The 10,786-nt window shown below is 37.3% G+C and overlaps 1 protein-coding gene across 1 annotated transcript in view; it reads left to right on the top strand.

Moving 5' to 3' along the window:
* The window catches only part of psmd13 (proteasome 26S subunit, non-ATPase 13), a 15,013-nt gene extending 6,567 nt beyond the window's left edge, over positions 1 to 8,446 (top strand). The window contains exons 3-13 of the mRNA XM_017439481.3: positions 1,321 to 1,355; positions 1,437 to 1,492; positions 1,567 to 1,610; positions 1,702 to 1,788; positions 3,099 to 3,270; positions 3,348 to 3,427; positions 3,512 to 3,637; positions 6,635 to 6,697; positions 6,800 to 6,880; positions 7,152 to 7,268; positions 8,206 to 8,446. Coding sequence (XP_017294970.1) covers positions 1,321 to 1,355; positions 1,437 to 1,492; positions 1,567 to 1,610; positions 1,702 to 1,788; positions 3,099 to 3,270; positions 3,348 to 3,427; positions 3,512 to 3,637; positions 6,635 to 6,697; positions 6,800 to 6,880; positions 7,152 to 7,268; positions 8,206 to 8,301 — 957 coding nt within the window. The 3' untranslated portion in view covers positions 8,302 to 8,446. The remainder of the gene's footprint in view (positions 1 to 1,320; positions 1,356 to 1,436; positions 1,493 to 1,566; positions 1,611 to 1,701; positions 1,789 to 3,098; positions 3,271 to 3,347; positions 3,428 to 3,511; positions 3,638 to 6,634; positions 6,698 to 6,799; positions 6,881 to 7,151; positions 7,269 to 8,205) is intronic.
* The last annotated feature ends 2,340 nt before the right edge of the window (positions 8,447 to 10,786 follow it).

Genomic DNA, 10,786 nt, shown 5'->3' with positions numbered 1-10,786 from the left:
ATCATAAGGGGTCTTTGGGCTGCACTTCGTCTGGCCCCTCACCTAGGACCTGTCTGCCTTGGGTGACCCTACTAGGGGCATGAAGCCCCTGACAGCATAGCTCCTAGGATCATTGGGACACTCAAACCCCTCCACCACGATAAGGTGGCAGCCCAGGGAGAGGTAGTAGTAAGGTAATAAATTATATTCTGAATTTGACATGGAGCCAATGGAGAGAAGCTAAAACTGGAGAAATATATTCTCTCCTTCTAACTCTTATTAGAACTCTCAAAGAAGCATTTTGGATCAACTGACGACTTTTTAAAGTGTTTTCTGGACACCCAGATAAGAAGGGATTACAATAGTCCAGCCTAGACATGATAAATGGATAGACCAGTTTTTCTGCATTATTTTGAGATTAGATCTTCCCAAAGTACCCATTTTTCTTTAAAAAATTAAAAATGCTACTTAAAACTATATCCCCAGATCTTTGAAACAATTCCTTAATAACTAATTTACTTTTATTACTTCTTTAATTTTTAACGGCAGTCGCGCAGTTTAACTACCTTATTGTGATTGGCTTAGAAGTAAGTCGTGTTCTTATTGGCTGAACAAGTAAGATACCTGATTGGTTGCTGATCATTCCCCGTTTTAAAAAAAGAAGACTTTTGTAGATTGAGACATCAGGGGAGACTCAAACTTCACACACAGATGCAGCGCAGCCCAGAGGCCAGAAGCAGCTTGTAAATAAAGATATATTTGTGTTTGCATCAAAAATAGAAGTGGGACTCTTGTTCTATGCATTTGTGAATTATGAGACTGTTTTAGCTCCATATCCACCATGACCTGTTGTTTTAGGAACATGAACATTTAGATAATTAACAGGAGTAGATTCATTTATTACTAGCAAAGTCCTCCTGTTTTAGATAGGTTTGTGTAAGACAAAATCAATCAATATAATGATCAGTTATCAAATCATTCATTAAGAGAGACGTAGAGGAGAGAGATCTTATGTACAACAATCCACATTTTGTTCTGGTAAAGCAACTTTTTTTAAAAGCTTTTTATAATTTTTTTTCTAAAGCTTATTTTTGGTTTATTTCTTTTGGGCCATGGCCAAGCCCGGTTTTAATGCAGGTTTGGGTGGGTAACAGAGGACGGCAGCAGAGGGGTGTGAGACTACAACTCTGCTTCCTGGACTGGACCCTGGGTTGTCAATAAGTTGGATGACAAATTCAGATAACAAAATTGGCCAAATTCCAAGAAAGAAGAGCAGCTTCCCCAAAGTATGATGGATATTCAGCAGGAAATGTTGTGCTAACTGCTGTTTTCTTTTTCCAGCTGTATGAAAACTTTATCAGTGATTTTGAACACAGGTGAGATAAAAGAGGCTAAAGATATTAAATTTGAATGTAACTTTTTTTTTGTTCTAATTTAATGTTTTCACCCTTAAACAGAATCAACCCATTGTCTCTGGTTGAGATCATACTGTATGTTGCCAGACAGATGCCAGGTGAGGACAAACATAGTACAACTCCACTTTTTGTTCTTAGAAATTTTGTGTTGATCATTCGTTTTGATTTTTAGATCCAAAAGATGCCATCACTTTTCTTGAGAAAACCAAAGAAAAGGTTGGTTAATCAATTTCAGCCCTTCAAGTTCTTAAATTTAATTATACTCAATTATGCTTTTGTTCACATTGATGGTGTTTGTGTGACACAGGTGAAAAGCAGCGAGGAAGCAGTCATCCTCTGCAAAACATCTATTGGCAGTCTGAAGCTGGAAATCAATGATCTCCCTGCCACAAAGGTGAAACTTGTTTAAGTGTGTAGATCAGAATGACTCATTCTCACACCTTGTTCAGATATAACACGCTCTGACACATTTCAAGTAGAGGAGGAGCCAAAATACATCATTATAACGTGTACGTAATGCATGATTCTTCCGCTTCCTGAAATAACTTGTAGGCAATGCATTCATTAGTCAGTCACTTATGCACACCTGAGAGTTTATTTCTGGCAAAAAGTCCTGCTTCTTTGGTATGAAGCCAATCCACCGCATCGAAGGTCAGTATTTGATGTACTACTCTTTTAGGTAGTCCGAACCCGAGTTCTGATCAAAAGTCACATGTTGGAGCTTATGTTTCCAAATCTGACAAAGTTTTCTATCTTTTGCAAAGCCAAAAATGAAACTCCAGTGTTTATTTTCTGGCTGGTTGGGACCATTAATTGCGACGCACTGAGCTATGTTGCACACGTAGTCGTCCACTCACTGTTGAGTTGATGAATGCTCGTAAAGTTTAGCGGCACTGTGAACGCCACACAACCGGGTGGTCACGGAAAAAGCCAAAAACACCCTAGTAGAAGAGCGGCATTGGCCATAGAAAAACTCATATCAGTGGACCTCTAGTATGGATAGACTGTTACCACATTTTTTTCAGAGTACTTGTATTTGAAAACCTGTCAATCAGAGGAGCTTACTTTTTGTGTTGGAGCCAGGACAGCAACACTCACTTTCAAAAAAGCACCCATTGGATGTTCATGCACAGATCTTCTGATTCCCAGGGCCTCTTTAGCTTATTGACAAGCTATAGCATGAAGTACATGCTAAACCAGCAGGTCTGCACATCCTGTTGAAGCATTTTTTTAATTGGCAGGTTGAGCAGCCCCTGAATTTCTTGGAGGCAAGAGCATTGACATGTAATAAAATACTAGACCAAGTGTTCCTGCCTTTTCTCCTTTTCTTTTGTTGGGAATAGAAGTGAACAAGATTCAATTTCTGGGAGCTTCCATTTTCTATGTTTGGGACCAGACTGCACAACATACATGGGGTTTTAAGTCCCGTCTTCTCCCCTGCACACAATCATAGTGTCACAGAACCAGCTAAACAAATCAGAAAAAACACATATTTGAACATACAGGAGGCAACAAGGTGTATAAATTGTTATGTAAATCCACAGAAGTCAACACCTGAAACAAATGATCTGAGGTATGTTTTTGACTGCTTGCCTTTGCAATGACTGCTTTACTTTCATCAGGAACAGGTTGTGAGGTTTTAAAGATGGTTTGGACCCTGCTGTGTGCAATAGATTTATTGTCACTTTGTTTTCTCACCTGAAGAAAATCATCGAAGAGGTGGAGGAAATGTTGAATAACTTGCCGGGCGTGACATCAGTCCATGGACGATTTTATGACCTCTCTAGCAAATATTATCGCATCATCGGGAACCATGCCTCCTACTACAAGGATGCCCTGCGCTACCTAGGCTGTGTAGACATCAAAGACCTTCCAGGTAAGAAACGACACAATGGGGGAAAAAACGTTTATTCCTCACATGAGAGTATCTGAACTTTGCTCTTTATTCCACAGAAACCGAGAAGCAGGAAAGGGCCTTCACACTCGGACTGGCTGGACTCTTAGGAGAAGGAGTTTACAACTTTGGAGAGCTGGTGGGGTTTCACTTGAACTCTGCAGTGTGTTGTCCATCCGACAGTGGCTGCTGTAATAAGCACATATTGTGTTTGTATCTGCAGCTAATGCATCCTGTTCTGGAGTCTCTGAGGAACACAGACAAGCAGTGGCTCATTGATACGCTTTACGCCTTCAATGCTGGAAATGTGGAGAAGTTTCAAGGCTTCAAATCTGCCTGGGGCCAACAGGTCAGCTTTATACAAAACTAAACAGCAGTCTTTAGACAGCCCATGTTTCTTTAATTACATTTCAAGCTAGCTTACATTCTTGTAACATTTTAAAGTGGTCTTAATGAAAAGTTCTCTAGTTTTTCTTTGTTTGGCTACTTCATTTAGTTTAAGTCCAGCTTTGGTGTTTGCCAATTTAACATCTTGGTATGGTGTATAGTTTTTTTGTTTAAAAAAACATTAGGATGACCAAAACCCACAACTGTCAGACCTACAAAAATACTTTATCCAGCAGATAAACCATATCTAAAAGTTGTGTTTTGGAGAAACTGTGAAAAAAAGTCCATCAAAGATCAAACAGGACCTGAGAGATGCAACATATTTCAGTTAATCAGTTCTCACATATTACCTGTAAAATCAACTTTTTGGAGCTAAAATTCTATTTTCTGTCAAATTGTCTTTTGGATTTTTCATAGATCCAGCTGTAAAAATAAGAGAAAACATTAGAAATCCAGTTTAAAAATAGGCAAATTTTCCATTGCAGTGTCACTGAATTCTGAGTATTTCCAAGAAGTGAGCCATCCCGTCACGTTTTAAATGGCCTATGTCTGAAAATCACGCTGGATGTTTTAGGGGTTGGAGTTCTAATCTTTGTTCTGTCGCATCACAATGGGTATGTTAACAATTCTGAATCAGTTTAAAAATGATTAATTAGCAGTAACTGTTGTGGGCACCTGGACCATTTGTGGCGTGCACACCACAAAAATGAGCTGTGCAATAGATTCAGATTTGTAGTTTGATTTTGATTTTTGTTTCAAACAACGACAAAGAGATCATTAAAATTATTTCACTATATTCCACTTTACAAACATCTTGCAGCAGTTCTGCCCCGCTGATACATGACGGAGAAGGCACACAGACATATTTGACCATGAACAGTCAGTCAGAATCAAACACAAGAAGAGAAGTGCAAACAGCAAACTCTTCCACATGGAAACATGTCAGACAAGCAAGTTGGGACTTTATTAGACTTTACAGCTGGATGTGTGGAATCAGATATTCTGTTTATAAACTAGAAACAAGCACTACCCCGTTTCCAAAACATGATCATATCTTAATTAAAGTCTTTAACTGGGTGGAAGCAGCTGACAGTTGTTCAGCTGGACTTGTAGAGGAAAAAAAACAACAAGAAACTGCAACATCAAGCATCTTCATCATCCAGTGAGTTAAGAACAGAGGTATAATACTAAAGTTTTCACAATATTTTTTGTAATATTTATGAAATCGAGTGAATTTTAAGTTCAGATGTGAAGCACATTTATTTTACAAAAGGAAGAGGACTGTTTCTTGTTTGCTTCTCATATAAAACAAATGTGAGAAAGTTTATTTTACAAAAAAAGGTAAGGTTTTTATTTACAAATGACTTACAGGCAGATTTTTATAAACTTTAAATTATTGTAAGGTATGTTGACAATTTTTTGTCAATATATATAATATTTTTCCACTTAATGAAATTTTATTAATCCATCATATAAGAAGACACTTGGGATAAAAAAGACTTGAACAAAAAGTGGTTTCATCATAAAAGATGGAATTTAGAAAAATAAAAAGGAATTGTAGGGAAAAATGTAATTTGTAAAGCCCTACAAAAAATGGAAGGTGCACTATATGCTGTTTTTATTTTGAACAAGAATAAATACTTTGTCATTCTGTGTGTTTAGGATTAGGATCAGTTGAGAGACGTCTTTAATCTGAGTGGTTTGGATTTAACTGTGAAGTCTTTGGACAAATTTAGGGTCGTTAAAAGAATGGCTTGGCTTTTTCACTTGGAGAGATCTCCACGATCCTGATTTAGAACATTTCGAGAACTCATCACCACCAGAATTACTCTTAATTTTCTAAAAGTTGCAATTTATCCGATAAGCATCAACATAGTTGTCTCTGATAAAACTGGCTGTGTGCTCTACAAGATGATTTAGACACTTGCTAACATGTACAGTAGCTGGTAAGACAACTGTCAGGAACAGATCCTGGACAGAGGGGTCAAAGGATGGGTTGTTGGTCTGAGGATTGATATGTTTGGGGGAGGGGGTAGTCTGTGGCTCCGAAGATGGACTGTTTGATTATTGTCTCTATCAAATGGTAAATTTTTCAGCTTTATTTTGGTTCCTGTGCTGCTGTCTTGTAGTACAAAGTATTCTGAGCAATGGGCATTATGGTTCAAAGCTCCTGGTCACAACGTGCTGTATTTATTTTAAACACAAGTAGCCTCTATTCACTGTGTTCTGGTGTCAGATATGAGAGCAGATGTAGTTGATGTTGTGTTTAATTGTTTGCTCAGGTCAGATGTCATCAAATGGTACCTGGGTTTGATGATGTGACTGATCTGAAGACACTCTCACTCTGTGTTGCTGTTAGACTGACTCATAAAAAGTCCCTCCTGCTGTTGCATTATGGGTAAAGTTAGTTGGTTTTTATCTCAAGGAGGGACAGTTCATGGCTGCTTTAGGTTTCAGTATTGAATTAAACATTAGTACAATAATTGAACGAGGCTTTAATGACACTTAGCTATAGATTTTGTTTCATGATAAAGCTCCAAAATGACACAATTTAGAACAGTCTTTTTTGGTCATATTGCCCAGCCCTAATATGTAACAAGGAAAACTGTTTGGTACTACATTGTAGAGCAAAGTATTTTGTAGATTCTGTTCAGAATGTAGTTTGAATAGTGATTATGGATGCATTAAGATGTATCAATAATAGTTTAATGATGACATTGCAGCCCTCTAATTGTAACTGAATCAAGTCGTGAGGTGCCTAAAGATTCCCACCCATACTGTTTTTGCTTGTAAAGCAAACAAAGCAGCTTAAAATGACTTCCAGAAAGCATGAGAAACTATTGATCAAGACCATTTTTAAAGATTACAAGAATGTCTGCATCAGTGGAAGCAACATGTGTATGTGCACAGGAGTGTATGTGTGGCTCAGCAGGTTGATACATTTTCTTGTTACTCCCAGCCTGACCTTGCAGCACATGAAGCTAAACTGATGCAGAAGATCCAGCTGCTGTGTGTGATGGAGGTGAGTGACCTTTCTCCTCTGAACCTTAAAGACTGAAGATCCAACACTTTGATCAAATCTGTTCTCATGGACGTGGATATTTGTTCCAAATTGTTTTTCCAGATGACCTTTACTCGCCCTGCCAATCACAGACAGCTGACCTTCACTGAGATTGCTCAGAGTGCCAAAATCCCCATTAATGAGGTTTGTGGAACCAGACTGTCACTAAAATCAGCAGACAGAATCTGGGGTTTTAGGGGTTTTTACCTTCGCCAAAGAAGTTTTGTTTTCATTAGTGTCTGTCTGTTAGAAAAATGACTTAACAGCTTTTGATACAATTTTCAGAAAATACTGGGGTTGTCACAAAAACAAGTGATTAAATTTTGGTGGTGATCTGGAGCCTATAAAGGTTTCGGCTGTCCCAGTTCTCCAGAGAAGTGACGGTGGTGCAGTTAGAAATGTTGGTGTCCTGCAGGTGGAGCTGCTGGTGATGAAGGCCCTGTCTGTGAGCCTGATCAAAGGGAACATAGATGAGGTGGACCAGAAGGTGCAGATGACCTGGGTGCAGCCTCGAGTACTCGACCTGCAGCAGGTTGGTCCACTTTCATAATGTCGTCTGAGGCATTCACACTATTTTCCTGCTTTTTAGTTTTCAGCACATTCAAGAATGGTGCTCATGCTTTTTGTAACTTTTATACCTTTCAAAATATATAACTATTTGTAAATAAGATCTCGTAATTTCCTTCACGTTGTTCTCTTTGAAATTGCTTTCAGCATGCTTGAGTTGTTTTTCTCTCCTATTCTGCTACTTTGAGCTTCTAGCTAGACTTTTAACACGTTTAGCTTTAAGCTAACCTTTTGCCACTTTTGGCTTTTATCTCTTGTTCTGCTGTGTTTCTCTAAACTTTTACTACTTTTAGCTTCAAGCTAGCTTTTTGGCTGTATTAGCATTTAGCTAGCCTTTAGCAAAAACGGAAAAGTAACAAACGTTTTGTTGCTTTCAGCTAGACTTGATATGTTTTTGCTTCTAGATACCCTTTTTCTACTTTTATCTTTTGGAAAGCCTTTTTTTCCTGCATTTAGCTTTTAGCTTGCATTTTGCTCCTTTTGGCTTTTAGCTAGTGTTTTGTTCCTTTTAGCTTAAACAATTCAATTTCATGCTTTAGCAGTCATTTAGTACGTCACACTGTAGATTCTCTAGTTCTGACTTATTTTATCTCTGTACATTAGAGCTCCTGTATAGCTGAAACCAAATATTGTTTCTTCTAAAAGCTGAACCCCATATATATATTTTTATATTATAGAAATATATCATAAACCTAACAGTTGTACCTCTTGTAGTTCTAAATTTAGCACAACTTTCATGTCAATATCTTGTTAATATGTTTGTTTCATTTACAGATTGTAAACAACAGAACAGGAAATGCCTAAAAAATCAAATAATAAAAGAAAAAAAGTTTGATGGGAGTTATTTATGGTTTGCATCTTGTTGCTACTGAGTGTAATTCACCAGCTGCTTGTTGTTTCAGATTAAAGGGATGAAGGAGCGCCTGGACTTTTGGTGTGGTGATGTTAAAAACATGACCATGTTGGTGGAGCAGCAGGCCCACGACATCCTCACCTGAAGTCCACAGAGGGAAACCTTTTTCTACTGGATGTTCTGTTTATGTTCAATCAGTGGATTACACTGTGCTAATTTACAAATAAACTGTTGTCAGATTATCTTCACAAAATGGACCGGATTCTGTTATAAAATCTATTCACCTTTCATCATGTAAAGTGGTTATTTTAGTGCATCTTGAGCTCAGCTGCCATGTTTATCTTTTACAGGTAATAACAAAACTGCATTTTGTCGAACTAGTCCAAATGTTTGCTTTTAATTCAAAGTAAAAACACATTGTCAGCCGTTCAGCATAAAGCACCACAAAAACAAAACTGCAGACGAAACTCTACGAAGGTAGGGAATATTCACTAATGACTCTTTGCTCATTCTGAAACATGTTTGAAACTTTCCATGTGTGGCTAACAAATCACAAATAGGAGTAATGTTTGGTTTTCATAGTCAGCTTTTATGTCTTCCAAAACCTTTTTAGCTTTTCCTTTTCATTCATATTGATTAAATGTATTTTTTTCTCCCAGATGTTGGATTTTGAAGATTACCTAACGTGTATAAACAACAGAAATTCTCAGGTTTATAACTGATTCAAGGGGGTTCAGTAAAAAGTAATGAATAAATATCATACCTGTTGTAGGTAGTTCTGAACAGCATCAAGTGCTTGGATGACCACTGGTACCACTGAGGCCACAACTTCTCTGTTTCCTCTTTCAGCCCTTGGAAAAAACACAATAAAATACACAAAATGCTGCTAAATATAACCATTACTCATAACAATTACTACAACTTCAATGCAAACATTACTTGATAAAATTGCTCGTCATAAAGAATGTGATCAGTCAAAGGACGCTGGCTCCTAGGTTTTATTTAGAGCTGCATACTTTAATACAGTCATCTAGGAAGTTGGAAAGAAAATGGTGGTCCACTAACATGGAAGAATTTAGTTTAACTTGGAGAGATAACTCCAAGTCAGACCCCTGGATTCCATCTGCCAGCCTGTCCAGCTCTTCCTGTCCCCACAATCCTGCATCTCACGGTCTCTTCTTGGTCCCAGTCCTTAATGTCCAGAACCTGAGCCCCTCCTCCTGCACCCAGGAAAACAAAACAGTAAGATGACTTTTTTCTTTCATTCTTTCCTACAAAATTATAATAGCTAATTTCCCTTTTGTCCACAGAGCTGCACAGGCACTACTTCCTGCTTGTTTCAAAAGAAGTTTTTTTTTTAACTTATGGTTTTTATTTTTGTTACATAATGCAGAAAATACAAAAACATTTATAAAAAAAGAAGAACAAAACAGAGTGACAGGTGACAACTTATCTTATTACCATCTTACTGGGTTTGGTTCCTGTAAATGTCCATTTTTCCCAGTTCTTCAGCTTTTGATTGTTGTAGTCTTCGAATGTCTGTAAATCTCTCCATGTTACAGATTTCTTCCACAACGTCCATCCAGTTAGTTAAGATGTCTTTCTTGGTCGCTGCCAATAAAACTTTAACCAAGTATTAGTCTTTACTTGGAATGTTACTTTCTGATAAGTAACCCAAATACAGAACTTCACCTGTTCTGGGTAACTCATATCCTAGTATTTCTTTCAACCGTTTACAAACATCCCATCATCCCAATAACATTTCAGCTTTATACATTGACAAAAAACGTGAATGATCTACGTTTTGCTCTCCACATATTTTCCAACATGGCTGCTGCACTAATAATGATTCTTCCTTTATCTTAGGAGTGATAAAAATTGCCCATCTCACGGTTCCACTCCCCTGGCTCCTGCTTGTCAGGCAGTGGCAGCTGGCCAGTAGAGGGCGCAATGGTGCCGCCACACCACTCACATCACCTTGAATAGGATGCAAAAAATTAAATTATAATGAAATAAAAATATTTAGAAATATATGTATACATATTTTTAGTTGTGTAAGATAAATATTTTATAGTTATTATAGTTAATTATAGTTCGTTCATCGACGTCTGATTGGTGACGTTTTTACATTTACAAACAAAACAGCATAATACTTGTATAACAAAGATCAAGCACAAAAGGGATTTAGTAATGAAAGAGAGAGAGAGAGAGAAAAAAAATATATATAAATAAAATAAGAAAAAAAACCTGACATGGCTAGGGTTTAGCTTTTAAATCAAATTCTTCAGATAAAGAGAGAAATTTGAGGGCATTTTTGTTTTGCATTCTGTTAAAGGCTTTGAGAGGTAAGAGAAAGTTATTATGAAATGTACAAAATCTTGGCTTAATTTTGTGGAATTTAGCTTTATGAATAAAAAAATTTCCATAATGTTACTAAGAAAGTCCATATCTAGACTGTCCAGAATAAGGCCATATATCATGTCTCTATCAGAAAACATATTGAGAGAGGGGATTTTAGGGAAAACCAATCAAAAACAGCCCACAAAGCTTCTGCATACATGCACTGAAAAAACAGATGCTCAGTTGTTTCAACTGGATCACAGAATACACAAATTTTAGTTTCAATACCA

Source organism: Kryptolebias marmoratus, linkage group LG15 (assembly GCF_001649575.2).
Source record: "Kryptolebias marmoratus isolate JLee-2015 linkage group LG15, ASM164957v2, whole genome shotgun sequence".
NCBI lineage: Eukaryota > Metazoa > Chordata > Actinopteri > Cyprinodontiformes > Rivulidae > Kryptolebias > Kryptolebias marmoratus.
Note: the sequence above shows the minus strand (reverse complement) of the source record. Positions and strands in the feature narration are given on the sequence as shown.